Source organism: Scyliorhinus torazame, chromosome 3, assembly GCF_047496885.1.
Source record: "Scyliorhinus torazame isolate Kashiwa2021f chromosome 3, sScyTor2.1, whole genome shotgun sequence".
Taxonomy (NCBI): Eukaryota; Metazoa; Chordata; class Chondrichthyes; order Carcharhiniformes; family Scyliorhinidae; genus Scyliorhinus; species Scyliorhinus torazame.
This window is the reverse complement of record NC_092709.1, coordinates 241,339,457-241,360,871: the sequence shown is the minus strand read 5'-3', so window position 1 is coordinate 241,360,871 and position 21,415 is coordinate 241,339,457. Positions and strand designations below refer to the sequence as shown.

General features: G+C 49.6%; 1 protein-coding gene across 1 annotated transcript in view; it reads left to right on the top strand.

Moving 5' to 3' along the window:
- The window catches only part of itga2.2 (integrin, alpha 2 (CD49B, alpha 2 subunit of VLA-2 receptor), tandem duplicate 2), a 315,510-nt gene that overhangs the window by 267,316 nt on the left and 26,779 nt on the right, over positions 1-21,415 (top strand). Inside the window, exons 21-26 of the mRNA XM_072497064.1 lie at positions 2,030-2,113; positions 8,327-8,403; positions 8,495-8,584; positions 17,010-17,112; positions 17,356-17,460; positions 20,662-20,766. Coding sequence (XP_072353165.1) covers positions 2,030-2,113; positions 8,327-8,403; positions 8,495-8,584; positions 17,010-17,112; positions 17,356-17,460; positions 20,662-20,766 — 564 coding nt within the window. The remainder of the gene's footprint in view (positions 1-2,029; positions 2,114-8,326; positions 8,404-8,494; positions 8,585-17,009; positions 17,113-17,355; positions 17,461-20,661; positions 20,767-21,415) is intronic.

The following is a 21,415-nucleotide window of genomic DNA, read 5'->3' as shown; positions in this document are numbered from 1 at the left end:
GTGGCGTGAACCACTCCAGCGTCGGGCTGCCCCGAAGGTGCGAAATCCTCCGCACCTTCAGGGGCTAGGCCGGTGCCGGAGTGGTTTGTGCCGCGCCAACCGGCGCCGAAGGGCCTCCGCCGGCCGGCGCGAGTTGACGCATGCGCGGGAGCGCCAGCGTGTGCTGGCGTCATCCCAGCGAATGCGCAGGGGGGTTCATCCCAGCGCATGCGCGGGGGGTTCATCTCCGCGTCGGACATCGCGGACTGTTACAGCGGGCGACGCGGATGATTAGAGTGCCCCCACGGCACAGGTCCGCCCGCGGATCGGTGTGCTCTGATCGTGGGCCAGGCCACCATGGGGACACCCCCCGGGGCCAGATCCCCCCGCACCCTCCTGAGGACCCCGGAGGCCGCCCGCGTAGCTAGGTCCCGCCGCTAAGTACCTGTCCTAACATACACTGGCGGGACAGGCAGAAAACGGGCAGCCACTCGGCCCATCGAGGGCCGGAGTTTCGCCGGGGGGGGGGGGGGGCGGGGGCCGCTGCCAACGGCCCCTGACCGGCGCGGCGCGATTCCCGCCCCCGCCAAATCCCCGGCGCCAGTGAATTTGGCAGCTGGCGGGGGCGGGATTCACACCGCCCCCCCCCCCGGCGATTCTCCGACTTGGCGGGGAGTGGGAGAATCCCGGCCAAATCCTCAACTCCACTTTTCCACCTAATCCTTGATTCCCTTAAGGTTAAAAATCTTATCTCAGCTTTGAACATACATAATGACCCAGCCCCTACAGCTCTCTGCAATAAAGAATTCCACAGATTCACTCCTCTCTGAGAGAAGAAATTTGTCCTCATCTAAATGTTAAATGGGCGATCCCTTACTCATTGATGATGCCCTCTGGTCCTAGGCTCTCCCACAAGAAAAAACATCCCCTCAGCATCTATCCTGTCAAGCCCCCTGAGAATCCTCTTTGTCTCAATAAGGTCAGCTCTCATTCTTCTAAATTCCAATTTGCGCACAGGTCCAATCTACTCAACATCTCCTTATAAGAAGATCCCTCCATACCTGCGATCAACTTAGTGAACCTTCCATGGACTTCCAGTATATCCTTCCTTAGATAAGGGAGGCAAAACTGTTCACAGTAATGTTTTAGCAGTATTCTCCTATTTTTGTACTCCATTGCCTTTGAAATAAAGACCAACCTTCCATTTGCCTTAACAGTTACCTGCTGAACTTGCATGCTAGCTTTTTGTGATTTATGCACGAGGACCCCCAGATCCCTCTGTGCTGCAGCTTTCTGCAGGCTTTCTCCATTTAAATAATATACAGCTCCTTTATTCTTTCCACCAAAGTGAATAACTTCACCCTAAATTATGCTTCCATTGTCAGCGGCAGCCCTTTGAGAGAAGCTACCTGACCAGACTTACTACCTGGTCAGACTTTAGCTGACTGGACAAGTTTGTAATATGTCGGTAAACAATTTACATAGAACATAAAACATACAGTGCAGAAGGAGGACATTCGGCCCATCAAGTCTGCACCAATCCAGTTAAGCCCTCACTTCCACCCTATCCCCATAACCCAATAACCCCTCCTAACCTTTCTGGCCACTAAGGGCAATTTATCATGGCCAATCCACCTAACCTGCACGTCTTTGGACTGTGGGAGGAAACCGGAGCACCTGGAGGAAACCAACGCAGACAAGGGGAGAACGTGCAGACTCCACACAGACAGTGACCCAGCGGGGAATCGAACCTGGGCCCCTGGCGCTGTGAAGCCATAGTGCTGGCCACTTGTGGTGCCCGTCATGGCAAGGGACTCCAATTGCAAAATGTGGCACAACCCCATTTTTTTCCAGAATAGTAAAATTATGCAGTAATGTCTGTAATACTTTCCTTGCACAATAACTTCACCGAAACAGATCTATAATATATATTTCATAGATATCAATAGTTTATCCTATTGTAAAGCTTCTGGAGTGAGAGAGATATAAGAGAGCAAGATATCTGTATGTTTATATTATATGATGTGTGTTTATCTTCTCATTTTAACAGGCTATGAACACTGGCTGTAACATAGAAAGCTCTAATGTTTTGTCTTGTGACATTGGGTTACCGTTTTTAAGAGGAGGAGATAAGGTGAATTTCTTTTAGCTTCTGTTAACACTTTAGTGAATTCATTAATAACACATGATTGGAATAGTAATGCATGCAAATTCCTGATTTTTACATGGTGTTCCTTTCCATTATTGCATGAGATTCCATGGCTGCCCCGCAGCGTGTGTCACAGCGGCGGGAGGTGACTCACAGTTGGCCGGTGGTGGGATCTTCTGCTCCCGCTGCTGTCAATGGGATTTCTCATTGAATCTACCCTCCGATGCTAGGATGCGTGCGGCGGGTGAGCACCACCAGAGGGTGCGGATGATCTTGCCGGCGTGAACAACGGGGAAAATCTCATCAATTATTTATTCAACAATAGGCTGAGTTTTATCATATTTTTTCAAAGTGTCAGGCTGAGACTGAAAGCCAGTCTGCAGCTCTCCAGCAGCACAGACCAGTCTTCACTCCAGATCTTGTGACTCTGAGTAAAAAACGTGGGCCTGGATTACGCCGTCAGTCTGGCATGATGGGGCCTGATGGAGCCAGCACAGCTCCAGGGAGATCAGGGCATCATCTTTGAAGGGCTGGCCCCTGGCAATGACCCCTGGCCCTGCCCCTTGGCACAGATTGGCACTGTGCCAACCTGGCAGTGCCAAACTGTTTCAAGGGGCAGTGCCAGAGCACTGCCTGGGCATTTCTCGGGGGCTATACTTACCTTTGCACCCATGGGGGGGAATCCCCTCAACTGATTAACCAGTTCAAATAGCTGTTGTAGGCCTCCGAAGACATGACATGACATCAGCAAGGTTTGAATATTCAGTGATCGTTGGGCCTGGATAATCACATTGAAATGTATTCAAAAACATTTAAAATGAGGCCCGCACCCTTTGTGTTTGATGCGACTATCAATTCACACGAGACGGAGAGTTGAAGTGAACAGTGGCTTTAATCAGCTAGAACTGTGCCTGCCTGCGGCTGCTCTGCACTGAAAGCCGTCTGCAGGGCAGCAAATCTATATACCTCCCCAACGGGGGCAGAGCCAGGGGCGGAGCCCACAAGGGCATCAACGTAGTACAATGTAATGTAATGTAATACAGTGGTGAATGGTTGCCGTAATCCATTCACCACATTCACCCCTTGTTAAAAAAAGTTGAAGTCCAGCGGGGGTGAAGTAGCTCACAGGTTGAGTCTGTCCGGCACTTTGATCATGCGCTGCGATCGCCTGAGCTCTGGTTTCGCTGCGAGCACGGGTGTTGAACTCGTCGCTGCGGGCACGGGTGTTGATTCTGGGAACATTTCTTCTGGAGCTTCATCCCTGTAGGTCGGCGATGGTGGAAGGGGTGTAGGAGGCCATGCAGGGGCGGGGGCACTGTTTGGTGTAGGGTGGGGGGGGAGCGGGGGGGGGGGGTAGGTGATGGTCATAGGGAAACCTGCGGGTGCCAGGTCCCGACGGGAGACTGTATCTTGTCGGCCGTCGTGGTGCGCCACGCAGGCATACTGGGAGTTGGCGTGAAGGGGATGGACCCTCTCGACCAGGGGGTCGGACCTATGGCTCCTCACATGTTTTCGGAGGAGTACAGGTCCCGATGTCGTCAGTCAGGACAGAAGAGAGACGCCAGAGGTGGATTTCCTAGGGAAAACAAATAGGCGGTCATGAGGGGTCTCGTTCGTGGCCGTGCAAAGGAGTGACCTAATGGAGTGGAGTGCGTCGGGGAGGACCTCCTGCCAGCGGGAAACTGGGAGACTCCTAGACCGTAGGGACAAGAGGACGGCCTTCCATACCGTCGCGTTCTCCCTCTCCACCTGTCCGTTTCCCAGTGGGTTGTAACTGGTAGCCCTGCTCGAGGTGATGCCCTTACCGAGCAGGTACTGACGCAGTTCGCCGCTCATAAACGAGGAGCCCCGATCACTGTGGACGTAAGTGGGGAAACCAAACAAGGTGAAGATACTATGCAGAGCCTTAATGACAGTGGCCAAGGTCATGTCGGGGCAAGGGATTGCAAAGGGGAAGCGGGAGGACTCGTCAACGACATTGAGAAAATACGCTGCGGTTGGTAGAGGGGAGGGGCCTTTGATGTCGATGCTGAGGCGCTCGAAGGGCCGGGATGCCTTCACCAGGTGGGCCTTATCTGGTCGATAGAAGTGCGGCTTAGACTCCGCGCAGATTTGGCAGTCCCTGGTCATGGCCCTGACCTCCTCGGTGGAGTATGGCAGGTTGCGGGCCTTGATGTAGTGGAGAAGCCGGGTGACCCCCGGGTGACAGAGGTCATTGAGGATGGCCCGGAGTCGGTCATCTTGCGCGCTGGCGCATGTGCCACGGGACAGGACACCTGGGGGCTCATTACGATATCGTAATTATAGGTGGAGAGTTCAATCCTCCACCTCAAGATTTTATCATTCTTGATCTTGCCCCGCTGTGTATTGTCGAACACGAAGGCTACCGACCATTGGTCGGTGACGAGGGTGAACCTCCTACCAGCGAGGTAGTGCCTCCAATGCTGCACAGCTACCACAATGGCTTGAGCTTGTTTTTCGGCTGAGGAGTGTCGAATCTCAGAGGCGTTGAGGGTACGGGAGAAAAAGGCTACGGGCCTGCCTGCCTGATTAAGGGTAGCGGCGGGGGCGACCTCTGATGTGTTGCTCTCCAACTGGAAGGGGATGGACCCGTCCACCGCACGCATTGCGGCTTTGGTAATGTCTGCCTTGATGCGGCTGAAGGCCTGGTGGGCCTCAGCCATCAGAGGGAGGATGGTGGCTTTGATCAGTGGGCGGGCTTTGTCCGCATAGTTGGGGACCCACTGGGCATAATACAAAAAGAACCCGAGTCATCTCTTCAGGACCTTGGGGCAGTGGGGAAAGGAGAGTTGCGGGGCGGGGGGGCGCATGCGGTCGGGGTAGGGCCCCAGGACTCTGTTTTCCACAACATAGCCGAGGATGGCCAGTTGTGAGGAAAACGCATTTCTCCTTGTTATAAGTGAGGTTGAGGGCTTGGGTGGTCTGGAGAAACTTCTGAAGGTTGGCGTCGTGGTCCTGCTGATCATGGCCGCAGATGGGGACATTGTCCAAGTACGGAAATGTGGCCCGCAGCCTGTACTGGTCCACCATTCGGTCCATCATTCTTTGGAAGACCGAGACCCCGTTGGTGACGCCGAAGGGGATCCGGAGGAAGTGGAAGAGGTGACCGTCTGCCTCAAAGGCCTTGTCGTGGCGATCCTCCGGGCGGATTGGGTGCTGGTGATATGCGGACTTCAGATCTACCGTGGAGAACTGATCTGATTCACCATGTCCGCTATCCGGGGAAGGGGTTACGCATCGAGGTGCGTGTACCAGTTTATGGTTTGGCTGTAGTCTAAAACCATCCGGTTCTTCTCCCCCATCCTGACGACCACCACCTGGGCTCTCCAGGGGCTATTACTGGCCTCAATGATCCCCTCCCTCAGGAGCCGCTGGACCTCGGACTTGAGAAAAGTCCTGTCCTGGACACTATACAGCCTGCTCCTGGTGGTGACGGGTTTACAGTCGGCAGTAAGGTTCGCGAAGAGCGGGGGAGGGTCAACCTTTAGGGTCGCGAGGCTACATACGGTGAGAGGGGGTAGGGGTCCGCCGAACTTCAGGGTCAGGCTCCTGAGGTTGCACTGGAAGTCCAGTCCCAGGAGGACGTATAGTTTAAAATTTGCGTACTCGGCGCCCAGTATCTCGAGGTTCGCGACACAGTACCCCCGGATCTGCACTCAATGCGATCCCGAAGCGAGGGAGATTGTTGGAATGAGGGGGAATTTGGAGAGAACAGCGCCTTACCGTGTCTGGGTGAACAAAACTCTCCGTGCTCCCGGAGTCAAACAGGCAGGGCGTTTCATGCCCATTGACCCGGACAGTCATCATCGAGTTCCTGAGGTGCTTGGGGCGTGACTGGTCGAGGGTGACCGCGTCGAGTTGCGGGTAGCCGGCGTGGTCGGAGGTGGTGTGGTGGTCCCAAGATGGCGGCCCCCATCCGTCGCACGTGTCGGGCGGCGATGAAGATGGCAGCCCCCATGAGTCACACATGGCGGGCCATGTGGGAGATGGCGGCCAAGATGGCGACTCCTGTGAGTCGTGCGTGTTGCGTAGAGTCAAAGGTGGCTGCCCCCACGGACAGCACGAGGCAGATGACGCGTCCAGAGGGGGCGGTGCCGGCAGACACGCAGGCACGCTGCGGAGTCTGTGGGCCTGTGAGTCTGAAAATCGGACCTGTGGTTTAGAGGTTCTGGATCTGGCCAGGCAAACTTTGGCAAAGTGTTGTTTCTTGCAGCAGTCGCTACAGGTCGCATTCTGAGCCGGACAACGCTGCTTGGGGTGCTGGTGCTGGCCGCAGAAAAAGCAGGGCAGCCCCCGGGTTGGCCGGGCCGCCGCGCGGCACAGGCCTGGGGCACCCTCTGGTCGGGTGTCCACGAGGGGGTCGCGTTGTCGGAGGGGAAAGCGTTGAGGCTCTGAAAAGCTACTTCCAGGCAGATGGATAATTTTACCGTCTCTTCTAGGTCAATGGCGCCCTTTTCGAGCAGACGCTGTCTGACGTAGTTGGACTGGACTCCAGCCACAAAGGCGTCCCAGATGGCGAGTTCCATGTGTTGTGAGGCCATGAGTACTTGCAGGTCGCGTAGGTAATCCTCCAGCGATTCCCCGGGGCGTTGGCGGCGGATGTTGAGGCGATGCTGCACGAACACTTCGTTCACCGGCCTCACGTATTGCCTTTTCAGGATCGCGACCGCGTCTGCGTACGTGGTCGCTTCCTCGATCTGCACGGAGATTCTATGACTCACCCGGGCGTGGAGGAGGCTCAGTTTCTGTTTGTCGGTGACGGAGGGCGAGGAGGAGGCGGCGATGTAGGCCTCAAAACAGCAGAGCCAGTGCAAAAAAATCCCATTGGCTTCAGCGGCCTGTGGGTCGCGTTCCAGTCACTCAGGTTTGAGAGCTGCTTCCATCGCGATGTTGTAGTTGATTAAATTGATGCGACCATCAATTCACACAAGGCGGAGAGTTGAAGTGAACAGTGGTTTTAATCAGCTAGAACTGTGCCTGCCTGCGACTGCTCTGCACTGAGAGCCGCCTGCAGGGCAGCAGATCTGTATACCTCCCGCGAGGGGGAGCAAGGGCCGGAGCCCACAAGGGCACCAACATGAGACAATGCAATGTAGTGTAATACAATGGTCCATAGGTGGAGCCCACAAGGGCATCAACATAGTACAATGTAATGTAAATGTAATATAGTGGTGAATGGTTGCCGTAATACATTCACCACAGTGTTTGCCGATTCTCTCGGACTTTCTGCCCGCATAATGTGAGGTAATACATTTTGGAAGGTCTAATGCAGGTAGGGAATATACAGTGAATGATAGAACCCTCAAGAGTATTGAAAGTCAGAGAGATCTAGGTGTACAGGTCCACAGGTCACTGAAAGGTGCAACACAGGTGGAGAAGGTAGTCAAGAAGGCATACGGCATGCTTGCCTTCATTGGCCGGGGCATTGAGTAACAGAATTGGCAAGTCATATTGCAGCTGTATAGAACCTTAGTTAGGCCACACTTGGATATAGTGTTCAATTCTGGTCGCCACATTACCAGAAGGATGTGGAGGCTTTAGAGAGGGTGCAGAAGAGATTTACCAGAATGTTGCCTGGTATGGAGGGCATTAGCTATGAGGAGCGGTTGAATAAACTCGGTTTGTTCTCACTGGAACGACGGAGGTTGAGGGGCGACCTGATAGAGGTCTACAAAATTATGAGGGGCATAGACAGAGTGGATAGTCAGAGGCTTTTTCCCAGGGTGGAGGGGTCAATTACTAGGGGGCATAGGTTTAAGGTGAGAGGGGCAAGGTATGGAGGAGATGTACGAGGCAAGTTTTTTACATAGAGGGTAGTGGGTGCCTGGAACTCGGTGATGGAGGAGGTGGTGGAAGCAGGGACGATAGTGACATTTAAGGGGCATCTTGACAAATACATGAATAGGATGGGAATAGAGGGATACGGACCCAGGAAGTGGAGAAGACTGTAGTTTAGACGGGCAGCATGATCAGCACAGGCTTGGAGGGCCGAAGGGCCTGTTCCTCTGCTGTACTTTTCTTTGTTCTTTGCATAGGTGATCCTGTGTACGGCTAACACAGGCTCAAGATCAGCCCCACTGATTTAGAAATTACTTATATTGTGACAAAATGATTAAGTCAGTGCAAAGCTAAAAATTACATACACTAAATTCATATTTTATTTTTGTTTGCTCATAGATCTCGTTTGACATCAACTTTGATTTTAATGTCAATAAACCACAGCAGGAAACCTATGTAAACTTCTACGCGAAAAGGTAGATACTGAGCATAATAAACATTTTTTTAAATGTTTTTGCAATTTCTATTTGGTAGTTTGAGTAATATCATAGCTGTTTTATTTTACAGTGAGAGTCATGAAGTTCCTGAAACTATTTCTGACAACAAAGCAAATGTCAGCTTCACTGTACAGTATGATACTGAAATTCTCTTCTCAAGGTATGGGGCATATAGCCAATTGTCCAGTATTCTCTTGCAGTTTACTATTGAATTAACATTTCAGTGATCTGTAGTCATCAAAATGAGGGATGTCAATGATCAGAACAGACTATTTTTTTGCTGTTAACTCCTTTGTTCTTTGTTCTTAAACACAATCCTGTCCTCCAACTTCCTATTTGTCTCTAATATCCTTAAATGCAGGAGTCTGGGAGAGAGGAATTTTAAACACCAGGACCTCCTGCCAGCGAGAGGCTGTGAGGTTCCTGGACCGTAGGGCCAGTTGGACAGCCCTCCATACGGTCCCGTTCTACCTGCCCGTTTCCCTGGGGTTATAGCTTGTCGTCCTGCTGGAGGAGATACCCCTGCTGAGCAGAAACTGACGCAGCTCATCGTACATGAATGAGGATCCCCTGTCACTGTGGATGTAGGCGGGGAAACCGAACAAGCAAAGATAGTGTTTAGGGCTTTGATGACGGTGGCAGACTGGCGAAGGGGAATCTGGAGTACTCATCGACCAAAGGGGCGGGAGGCCTTCACCAGGCGCGCACGGTCCGGCCGGTAGAAGTGCGGCTTGCACTCTGCACAGACCTGGCAGTCCCTGGTGATTGTCCGTACTTCCTCGACGGAGTAGGGCAGATTGGGAGCCTTGACAAATTGGTACAACCGTGTGATTCCCGGGTGACAAAGGCTGTCGTGCAGGGCCCGGAGTCGGTCTACTTGTGCGCTGGCACATGTACCTTGGGATAGGGCAACTGGGGGCTCGTTGAGTTTGCCGGGGCGATATAAAATCTCGTAATTATAGGTGGAGAACTTGATCCTCCACCTCATGATTTTATCGTTTTTGATCTTGCCCCGCTGTGTGTTATTGAACATGAAGGCTACCGACCGTTGGTCAGTGAGGAGGGTGAATCTCCTGCCGGCCAGGTAATGCCTACAATGCCGCACAGCCTCAACAATAGCTTGGGCCTCCTTATCGACAGATGAGTGCCGAATTTCTAAGGCATGAAGTGTGCGGGAGAAGAATGCCACGGGTCTGCCTGCCTGATTGAGGATGGCAGCTAGGGCGACGTCCGATGCGTCGCTCTCTACTTGAAAGGGCAGTGTCTCGTCTACTGCGTGCATCCCGGCCTTGGCGATATCGGCTCTGATACGGGTGAAGGCCTGTTGTGCCTCGGCCGCCAGGGGAAAGTGTGTGGACTGTATGAGTGGGCGGGCCTTGTCAGCATAGTTTGGGACCCACTGGGCGTAGTATGACAAGAACCCCAGGCAGCGTTTGAGGGCCTTGGAGCAGTGGGGAAGAGGGAGCTCCATGGGGGGGGGGGGGGGGGGGGGGCATGCAATCGGGAACGGGCCCCAGATCTCCATTCTGGACCACATAGCCAGTGGGCACCGCCATCTTCTCCCCCTCAGTCCACGTGTGGCCCTTTGGTGTTGCCATCTTGTCCAACCCCCGGAACGTGCGGCCCATGGGCCGCGCCATTTTGTCCCCCGCAAGATCTTCAGGCACCGCCATCTTGTCTCCCCCACGGGGCATGGACACCGACATCATTCCAGGACCTGGGCCCCCCAGGCTCCCCATCATCCGACGCCAGCGACGACCGACCACGACTTGCCTCAGTGACGATCGACCAGTCTCGTCCGCACAACCTGGCCACCGCATCGACCAACGTGAAAATCAACGGCCACGTGACCTCTTGCCTGCTGGACTCTGGCGTCTCGGTCTTCCAAAGGGAGATGGACCGAATGGTCGACTGGTTCGGTTTGCGGACCACCTTTCCGTACCTAGACAACGTCACCATCTGCAGCCATTACCAGCAGGACCACGATGCCAACCTTGCCAAATTTCTCCACACCGCCACTCTCCTCAACCTCACCTACAACAAGGAGAAGTCCGTGTTTAGCACGGCCCGCTGAGCCATACTTGGTCCATCTTTTAGAAAATCTTAGAGCAATAAATTGATGCACGATCAATTGAACAAAGACTCGAGTTGGATACAACTCAGGCTTTATTGCTCTAAGATGTGTGGCCTCCCGCAGTGCTGGTGAAATGGCTGCTGAATGGAGGACACGCATATTTATACTCCGCCTACTGGGCGGAGCCAGCAGGCAGGGTCTACCGGCGAACCTGTAGTACAGGTCCTACCTTACATCACCTAATAAAGGTGTAACAGTGGTTTACCACACCTCCATTCGCGAACAACCCCGAATCGAACCTCCACCCCGGCCTCTGCCCTCATCCCGCTCGAAACCGAATCTCCAGCCAGTGGGGCGCATGGTCCGAGATAACTATCCCCATATACCCTGCCCCCTCCACCCCAAGCAAAATCTCCCGACTCACTATAAAGTAATCATTCCTCAAATAAACCTTATAGACGTGTGAAAAGAAGGAATACTCCCTTCCCCCGGGTTCTGAAAGGGCCATGGATCCACCATACCATCTTCTCCTTAAACCCCGCCCCCAACTCCCTTGCCATTCGATCCCTACCCATCGACCTGGGGCTCAATCTATCCACCCTCGGCTCCAGGACACAGTTAAAATCTCCTCCCATGATCAACTGGTGCGTGGTCAAATCCGGGATCGCTAACAGCACCCCCCTCATAAACCCACATCATCCCAATTTGGAGCATACACATTTCCAATACCCCAAATCACAATCACATATCTCCCACCTGGATCCCTCACCTCCTTCGCACTCACAAATCCTGTTTTTTGGCTCATTAAAATCGCCACTCCCCTCAATTTCGAATCAAACGGCAAGTGGAAAACCTGCCCAACTCACCCCTTCATTAACCTAACCTGTTCCTTCACACGGAGGTGCATCTTCTGCAGAAAGACCACCCCTGCTTTCTGTGGTGATGTGCATCACTGTAAATACATGTAAGCTAGACAGACACGAGAGGGAGCACCAGAAACATCACACACACACACTCAACCAATAGATAAGTTAGATAGGAGGCGACCAATGGACATTCACGATACACAAGGAGGTGACACGACCACAGGGGGGCATTACACCAACCCATACATAAAGGACACCACACACATGATCTGCCCCTTTGGCCAGTGGAGACAGTCAGTGAGGAGAGGCACGGGGTTGATTCATTATCACACCCACCACGTGGAAGACAGCAGATGGTTAGTCAGTTAGGTAGCTATAATAGGATTAGCAGTAGTGTCGAACTCAAGTTATAAAAGTGTACATAGTGTAAATAAATGAGTTGAAGTTATTTACACGTCTCGACCTTCCTTGACAAATGCAACACAAGGAAGCCGCTTATGTTACAAAGGAAACATAACAAAACACTTTCAAGCTCCTGAGGTGTGCGAACACCCTCGACATTTAAACCGGCCCATTCAGACCCCAAATGTTCCACGCTACCAGCCTTACCAGAGGCGTACGCCTCCAATCCCCTCTACCGTCCTTCACCTTCCTCACAACTCTCACCCCCTTAATTCCACTCTATACCTCACGCATCCTTGATGGCTCCCTTCTCCACCCCTGACCATGTCATTTCTCACTCACTGCCACATCGCGACAACCTCCCCACCAGCCACCCCTCTCGGCCTTCTCCCCCACCACCTCACTTCTGTTCACCTGCTAGCGTGACAGCCCCTGTCCAAAGGCACATCCCAATGACCTTGCCACTCCTCAGTTCAAGGAAGAAGACTCCCTGCTGACGTTACCCTCCCCCAGCCAAACAAGGACTTCTCCTAAATCCTAGTCCGAGGCAAACAAATAAATGCTAAACACAAACATCCCATAAAACAGGAGGGGGAGATGGTAACACCCATCCCACATAAAATTTTCACCCCTACCACCCCTTACAATCCCAACAGTAAACAGCAAACCCAAAAAAGGACCCCCTCCAAACCGGAGGGGACAAAAATCCCTACCCCCAGTTCGAACATGTTCCCAACCATTACAAAGTGCCAGCACTCTGGTTCCCAAGCATTGTCCACTCAGTTCTTCTCCTGGTTCATGCTGCTTAATGAAGTCTTTGGCCGCTGCTGGGATCTTGAAATAATACTCTTGGCCTCCGAACGGCACCCATAACTTTGCCGGGTAGAGCACCCCAAACTTGATCTGCTGCCGGTACAGCACCGCCTTGGCCTTGTTGAACCCTGCCCGCCGCTTCGCCAACTCGACTCCGATGTCCTGATAAATTCGGACCTTGTCCACTTCCCACTCGCAGGTACACTTCCCCCTGGCCCAACACAAAATATTCTCTTTCTTCACAAATCTGTGGAGTCTCGCGATCGCCGCCCACGGTGGCTCCCCAGCTCTAGGCGTCTGCCCCAGGGACCTGTGTGCTTGGTCCACTTCAGAGGCCTTATCTAGCACCCCATCCACCACTAACCCTGCCAGCATCTTCAAGACATACCTCGTGACACTCACACCTTCCATTCCTTCAGGCAGGCCCACTATTCGCAGGTTCTGCCTTCTCAAGGTATTCTCCTGCTCCTCCACCTTCGCTCTCAATGTGTCCCATAGGAGCCACACCTCTGCCTCCAGAGCAACCAAACGGTCGTTGTGGTCCAAGATCACTCCTTCGATCTCCCGAATCTGCGACCCCTGCAATTATATTATTATAAACACTTCTCCACCCGTTCGAACAAACTGTTCAAGGATGGCACAGCTCCTTCGATGGCCTTCGGGTGATCCTCCCGCATCTCCTTCCTCTGCTGTCAGAATTCCTCCTCAATAAAAACCATCAACTGCTCCATCTGGGGCCTTCCATCTTGCACCGGCCCTTCCCCCTCAGCCATTCTTACATTGCCTGCTGCAGCACAGGTTTCCTCCAACTCTTTGGCCAGGTCTCTCACCGTCTTTAATTTTAATAATAATCTTTATTGTCACAAGTAGGCTTACATTGACACTGCAATGAAGTTATTGTGAAAAGTCCCGAGTCGCCACATTCCAGCGCCTGTTCAGATACACAGAGGGAGAATTCAGAATGTCCAATTCACCTACCAAGCACGTCTTTCGGGACTTGTGGGAGGAAACTGGAGCACCCGGAGGAAACCCACGCAGACACAGGGAGAACATGCAGACTCCGTACAGACAGTGACCCAAGCCGGGAATCAAACGTGTGACCCCAGGCGCTGTGAAGCAACAGTGCTAACCACTGTGCTACTGTGCCGCCCTTCGGGTTTGGTAACCATCTCTGCAGCATGCACCATCTCTGCAGTGTCCATTAACGTTGCAGCGTCCTCTATTGCTGCAGCTTCCAGCTTCCTCTATCGCTGCAGCTTCCTCTAGCGCTGCTGCATCCTCTAGCGCTGCTGCATCCACTATCGCTCCAGCATGCACTATCTCTGCATCACCCGCTATCTTTGCAGCATCTACTATCTCTGCAGCTAACTCTGCAGCACAGAGTTTTTTGCTGAAAAAAAGAGACATGTCAAAGCTTTTTTCTTGCACTCTTCAGGGCACTTTGCAAGAATATCAATACAAGGAAATGCTTTCCCCTTATATTAGTATCCTTGCAAAATGTCATGATGAGTCAAGTAAAAAGCTTTGACATGTCTCCTTTTTTTCAGCAACACTCACGTTTGGCATGTCGACCTTTTTCAACAACACTCACGTTCTGTACTAACTACAAGGAAGTTATCATTAATCAGTGGCTCAATCTCAGCTGGTGTATTGTATCCTATTCTGAGCACCACAACTTTGAACAGATGCAAAGACATTAGAAGGGGTCACCAAAGATTGAGAAACATGGATCCAAGGATGAGGGACTTCAGCAATGTGAATGGATGGAGAAGCTGAGTTTGTGCTTTCTCGAGAAGAAAAGGCTGAGAGGAGATTTAATAGTGGCATTCAAAATCATGAGGGATCCAGACAGAGAAAAATAAAAGAAAGCTTCCTGTTGGCAAAAGGATCGAGAACTAAGCAACACAGATTTAAGGTAATTGGCAAAGGAACCAAATCTGACATGAGGGGAAACATTTTTATGCAGCAAGTAGTTATGATGAGGAATGCACTATCATAAAGGGTAGTGCAAGCAGTTTCAAGCTTGGCTTTGAAAAGGTTATTGGCTAAACACCTGAAGGAAAAAAATTTGCATGACTACAGGGAAAAAGTGGAGGTAGAAAGCCAAATTGCTCTTGCAGGGATCCAGCATGGGATTGACAGTCCAAATGGCCATCTTCTGTGCTGTAACCATTCTATGATCCTTTGCATCCTGATCATCTGAACAGAGGAAAGTACTGGCTCTAATGCCATTCTGTGAAATATCTTAAGATATGTACTTGATAAGGAAACATTTTAATCAACATCCAGGGGGTTACCATTCATCAGAAACTGAACTGGACTCGCCACTCACTTCGAGAGGTTGATCATGAAGCGCATCACCTCCATACTCCCAGAATGCCTTAATCCACTGCAATTCGCGTACCATCGCAACAGGTCCACAGCAGACGCCATTTCCCTGGCCCTACACCCCCCCCTAGAGCATCCCGACAACAAGGACTCCTACATCAGACTCCTATTTATTGACTACAGCTCCACCTTCAACATCATAATCCCAGCCTTGCTCATGTCAAAGCTCCAAAACCTAGGACTTGGCTCCCCACTCTGCAACTGGATCCTTGATTTTCTGACCAACAGACCACAATCAGCAAGAATGAACAACACCTCCTCAATAGTACAATAGTACTCAATACTGGGGCTCCGCAAGGTTGCGTACTTAGCCCCCTACCCTACTCCCTGTACACACACGACTGCATGGCAAAGATTTGGTTCCAAAATCCATCTACAAGTTTGCTGACGATACGACTATAGTGGGCCGGATCTCAAATAACGATAAGTCAGAATACAGGAGGGAGATAGAGAACCTAGTGGAGTGGTGTAGCGACAACAATCTCTCCCTCAATGCCAGCAAAGCTAAAGAGCTGGTCATTGACTTCAGGAAGCAAAGTACTGTACACACCCCTGTCAGCATCAACGGGGCCGAGGTGGAGATGGTTAGCAGTTTCAAATTCCTAGGGGTGCACATCTCCAAAAATCTGTCCTGGTCCACCCACGTCGACGCTACCACCAAGAAAGCACAACAGCGCCTATTCTTCCTCAGGAAACTAAGGAAATTCGGCATGTCCACATTGACACTTACCAACTTTTACAGATGCACCATAAAAAGCATCCTATCGGGCTGCATCACAGCCTGGTATGGCAACTGCTCGGCCCAGGACCACAAGAAACTTCAGAGAGTCGTGAACACCGCCCAGTCCATCACACAAACCTGCCTCCCATTCATTGACTCAATCTACACCTCCCGCTGCCTGGGGAAAGCGGGCAGCATAATCAAAGATCCCTTCCACCCGGCTTACTCACTCTTCCAACTTCTTCCATCGGGCAGGAGGTACAGAAGTCTGAGAACACGCAGGAACAGACTCAAAAACAGCTTCTTCCCCGCTGTTACCAGACTCCTAAATGACCCTCTTATGGACTGACCTCATTAACACTACACCCTGTAGTGGCTTCATCCGATGCCAGTGCTTATGTAACTACATTGTATATGTTGTGATGCCCTATTATGTATTTTCTTTTCTTCCCTTTACTTCCCATGTAAATAATCTGTTGAGCTGCTCACAGAAAAATACTTTTCACTGTACCTCGGTACACGTGACAATAAACAAATCCAATCCAATCCACATTAATACTGTGGCAACCAGAGCACGTCAAAGGCTAGGATCCTACGGCGAGTAACTCACCTCCTGACCCCCAAAGTCTGTCCACCATCTACAAGGCACAAGTCAGGAGTGTAACAGAATACTCCCCACTTCCCTGGGTGAGTGCAGCACCAACAACATTCAAGAAGCTCAACACAGGAAGCAGCCCGCTTGACCGTTCCCCATTTCACGAATATTGAAACCTTGCACCACCGATGAACAGTGGCAACCATGTGTACCATCTACAAGATGCACTGCAGTAACTCATCAAGATTCCTTAGACAGCACCTTCTAAACCCATGACCTCTACAATCTAGAAGGACAAGGGCAGCAGATACCTGGAAACCCCACCACCTAGAGGTTCCCCTCCAAGCCACTTACCGCCCCGACTTGGAAATATATCGCCGTTCCTTCACTGTCACTGGGGCAACATCCTGGAACTCCCTCCCTGTCAGCACAGTGGGTGAACTTACACCTCAAGGACTGCAGCAGTTCAAGAAGGCAACTCACGACCACCTTCTGATGGGCAACTAGGATGGGAAATAACTGTTGGCCTAGCCAGTGATGCCGACATCCGATAAATATTTAGTTTTAAATTCCATATATGTTATATGATGCTCTATGAAATAATGGCTAACAAAACAAAACATGGATTAAATTAATTAAGTACTGAAATATGTTGCAGTTTACATTTGTGATTGTATGTTCCAATTCTTAACCACAGCTTTGATTCTTATTTCTTTAATATTACAGTACTACGAACATAAATTACTATACAATTTCTTCTAACAAACTGGTTCCCAAAATAATACATAAATTAGATGAAATTGGTCCAGAATATGTTATTACACTCAGAGTAAGTATGTTTTGTAGTTTCATTCTAATGCAAACTTTCTGGTATTTCCTCTGTAATCCTCTCCATTTCTTTCATGAAGGACAATAAATTAAATGAGATTGTCTAATGTGATTTTAGTATTCGCATAAAAGACATTGAAATTAATTTGCTATCATGCTAATCTTTCAAGCCTATTACTAGTTTTTTTTTGCAGAAAATGACATCAACAGTGTACAACTAATAAATGTACGTTATATTTTGCAGGTTATCTCTGGGTATTTCCCTGTACAGACCACCTATATCACTGTTAAAATACCAGTATCCACAAAAAAGGACAATAGACTTCTGTATCTTACTGGGGTTAATCAGGTATGTTGTGTTTAAAATGGTTAAGTAATAAACAATTTGTACCCAGCAGCACTGGTTTGTCATGTGACAACTGCAACTTTTGTATTCAGAACACAGCAAATCCATAAAAGTCTAATTATCTAATTGGGTAATGAACCAGGCCAGGTGTTGGATTTGGAGGTAGGTGAGCACTTTGGGGACAGTGACCACAATTCGGTGACGTTTACGTTAAGGATGGAAAGGGATAAGTATACACCGCAGGGCAAGAGTTATAGCTGGGGGAAGGGAAATTATGATGCCATTAGACGTGACTTGGGGGGGATAAGGTGGAGAAGTAGGCTGCAAGTTTTGGACACACTGGATAAGTGGAGCTTGTTCAAGGATCAGCTATTGCGTGTTCTTGATAAGTATGTACCGGTCAGGCAGGGAGGAAGGTGCCAAGCGAGGGAACCGTGGTTTACCAAAGAAGTGGAATCTCTTGTTAAGAGGAAGAAGGAGGCCTATGTGAAGATGAGGTGTGAAGTTTCAGTTGGGGCGATGGATAGTTACAAGGTAGCGAGGAAGGATCTAAAGAGAGAGCTAAGACGAGCAAGGAGGGGACATGAGAAGTATTTGGCAGGAAGGATCAAGGAAAACCCAAAAGCTTTCTATAGGTATGTCAGGAATAAGCGAATGACTAGGGACAGAGTAGGACCAGTCAAGGACAGGGATGGGAAGTTGTGTGTAGAGTCTGAAGAGATAGGCGAGATACTAAATGAATATTTTTCGTCAGTATTCACTCAGGAAAAAGATAATGTTGTGGAGGAGAATGCTGAGCTCCAGGTAAATAGATTAGATGGCATTGAGGTAAGTAGGGAAGAGGTGTTGGCAATTCTGGACAGGCTGAAAATAGATAAGTCCCCGGGGCCTGATGGGATTTATCCTAGGATTCTCTGGGAGGCCAGGGAAGAGATTGCTGGACCATTGGCTTTGATTTTTATGTCATCATTGGATACAGGAATAGTGCCAGAGGACTGGAGGATAGCAAATGTGGTCCCTTTGTTCAAAAAGGGGAGCAGAGACAACCCCGGCAACTATAGACCGGTGAGCCTCACGTCTGTAGTGGGTAAAGTCTTGGAGGGCATTATAAGAGACAAGATTTATAATCATCTAGATAGGAATAATATGATCAGGGATAGTCAGCATGGCTTTGTGAAGGGTAGGTCATGCCTCACAAACCTTATCGAGTTCTTTGAGAAGGTGACTGAACAGGTAGACGAGGGTAGAGCAGTTGATGTGGTGTATATGGATTTCAGCAAAGCGTTTGATAAGGTTCCCCACGGTAGGCTATTGCAGAAAATACGGAGGCTGGGGATTGAGGGTGATTTAGAGATGTGGATCAGAAATTGGCTAGCTGAAAGAAGACAGAGGGTGGTGGTTGATGGGAAATGTTCAGAATGGAGTTCTGTCACAAGTGGAGTACCACAAGGATCTGTTCTGGGGCCGTTGCTGTTTGTCATTTTTATCAATGACCTAGAGGAAGGCGCAGAAGGGTGGGTGAGTAAATTTGCAGACGATACTAAAGTCGGTGGTGTTGTCGATAGTGAGGAAGGAAGTAGCAGGTTACAGAGGGATATAGATAAGCTGCAGTGCTGGGCTGAGAGGTGGCAAATGGAGTTTAATGTAGAGAAGTGTGAGGTGATTCACTTTGGAAGGAAAAACAGGAATGTGGAATATGTGGCTAATGGAAAAGTTCTTGAAAGTGTGGATGAGCAGAGGGATCTAGGTGTCCATGTACATAGATCCCTGAAAGTTGCCACCCAGGTTGATAGGGTGGTGAAGAAGGCCTATGGAGTGTTGGCCTTTATTGGTAGAGGGATTGAGTTCCGGAGTCAGGAGGTCATGTTGCAGCTGTACAGAACTCTGGTACGGCCGCATTTGGAGTATTGCGTACAGTTCTGGTCACCGCATTATAGGAAGGACGTGGAGGCTTTGGAACGGGTGCAGAGGAGATTTACCAGGATGTTGCCTGGTATGGAGGGAAAATCTTATGAGGAAAGGCTGATGGACTTGAGGTTGTTTTCGTTAGAGAGAAGAAGGTTAAGAGGAGACTTAATAGAGGCATACAAAATGATCAGAGGGTTAGATAGGGTGGACAGTGAGAGCCTTCTCCCGCGGATGGAAATGGCTAGCACGAGGGGACATAGCCTTAAACTGAGGGGTAATAGATATAGGACAGAGGTCAGGGGTAGGTTCTTTACGCAAAGAGTAGTGAGGCCGTGGAATGCCCTACCTGCTACAGTAGTGAACTCGCCAACATTAAGGGCATTTAAAAGTTTATTGGATAAACATATGGATGATAATGGTATAGTGTAGGTTAGATGGCTTTTGTTTCGGTGCAACATCGTGGGCCGAAGGGCCTGTACTGCGCTGTATTGTTCTATGTTCTATGTATGTTCTATCACCATTCCAGTTAATGGGATTCCTCGTGAAAGATATCAGGGTAATTTTGGCTTTTGGTTATATAGAATTAAAGGGTTGATATTGATTTTGGACCAATGGAAATATAAATCAGTTTTTTCTTCTTATCTGTCTTCGCCTCTTAAGATGTGTACATCTTATCACACACTGCTTATTCAACAGGCTGGGGGCGTCACGGTAGCACAGTGGGTAGTACTATTACTTCACAGCTCCAGGGTCCCAGGTTCGATTCCCGGCTTGGGTCACTGTCTGTGCAGAGTCTGCACGTTCTCCCTGTATCTGTGTGGGATTCCTCCAGATGCTCCAGTTTCCTCCCACAAATCCTGAACGATGTGCTGTTAGGTAATTTGGACATTCTGAATTCTCCCTCTGTGTACCAGAAAAGGGATCTGAATGTGGCGACTAGGGCCTTTTCACACTTCATTGCAGTGTTAATGTAACATTGAAGATTACTATTATAATGTACTTCTGACGGGCACAGCTGTGGGTAGGAATTCAAAAGATTACCCCTTTAGAAAGTTTAATAGTCAACAGTGTTAGTCGATGAGTGAGCATTTTAACAAAGTTGGATTTATACCAGTACTGCAGCAAAGAAAAAACTGATCTACACACATCAGTCATAATCCATCATTACTTATTTATTCAATGGACTTCCTTTCACATTTGAGACTGATATTCATGAGCAGTGGAGTTATTAAGAACAATTTATGTTTTGTGATTGGTTATTCAATATAGTGATCCTGTTTTCTAAAATAATTGCAGGAAAGCAACATCATTTGTAATGCAAAACTTAATACTCTGAATATCGGACAGAAAAATCATTCCACAGCTTTTACAAAGGAAAGCCTTCGGGATGTGCAAGATTTGGTAAGCCAAAATGTTGTTACCTAATATTTTAGTTCTTGGACCTGGCATTTACTTTGAGTTTGATCACTTAAATTCATGTTTGGCATATGTAAATATTTCAACCTCTTTTTCTATGCAATCATCCAGGATGTCCCTGACTCTGGTTGCCATGGCAGCCAGCCATATGTTATCAAAGCCAACCAAGCAGACATCTTGGCATGTATTGGATATTTTGGCAGTTAGACAGCAATGTAATACAACTTGGCCACATGTTTGAAAGGTGTGTTAATGCTATGGGTTGTGATTCATCTGTAAAATTGTTCTCTAATTGACCCCCAACAACAGTTTGAGTGGTTGCGTTTAGCTGGACCATCTCAGATTTTTTCATGTCACTGGCATCCACCCTTACAAAGTTGAAGGCCTTCCTCCAGTGTTAGCTCCCTGCCAAGTGCTTGCTGTAGAGCAGACTTATTTAGCACAACTTGATGATATGAGATACGTTCTCTGGACTGCATTGGAGATGCTGCAAGGCCTGTCTAGGCATTAGAATCAGTGTTGCAATACTCCAATAGCTGATACACTGATCTGATGTGCATGACCAAAGATCCCTGAAGACAGAATGACAGATAGATAAGGTGGTTAAGAAACATATTGGCCAAGGCATAGAATA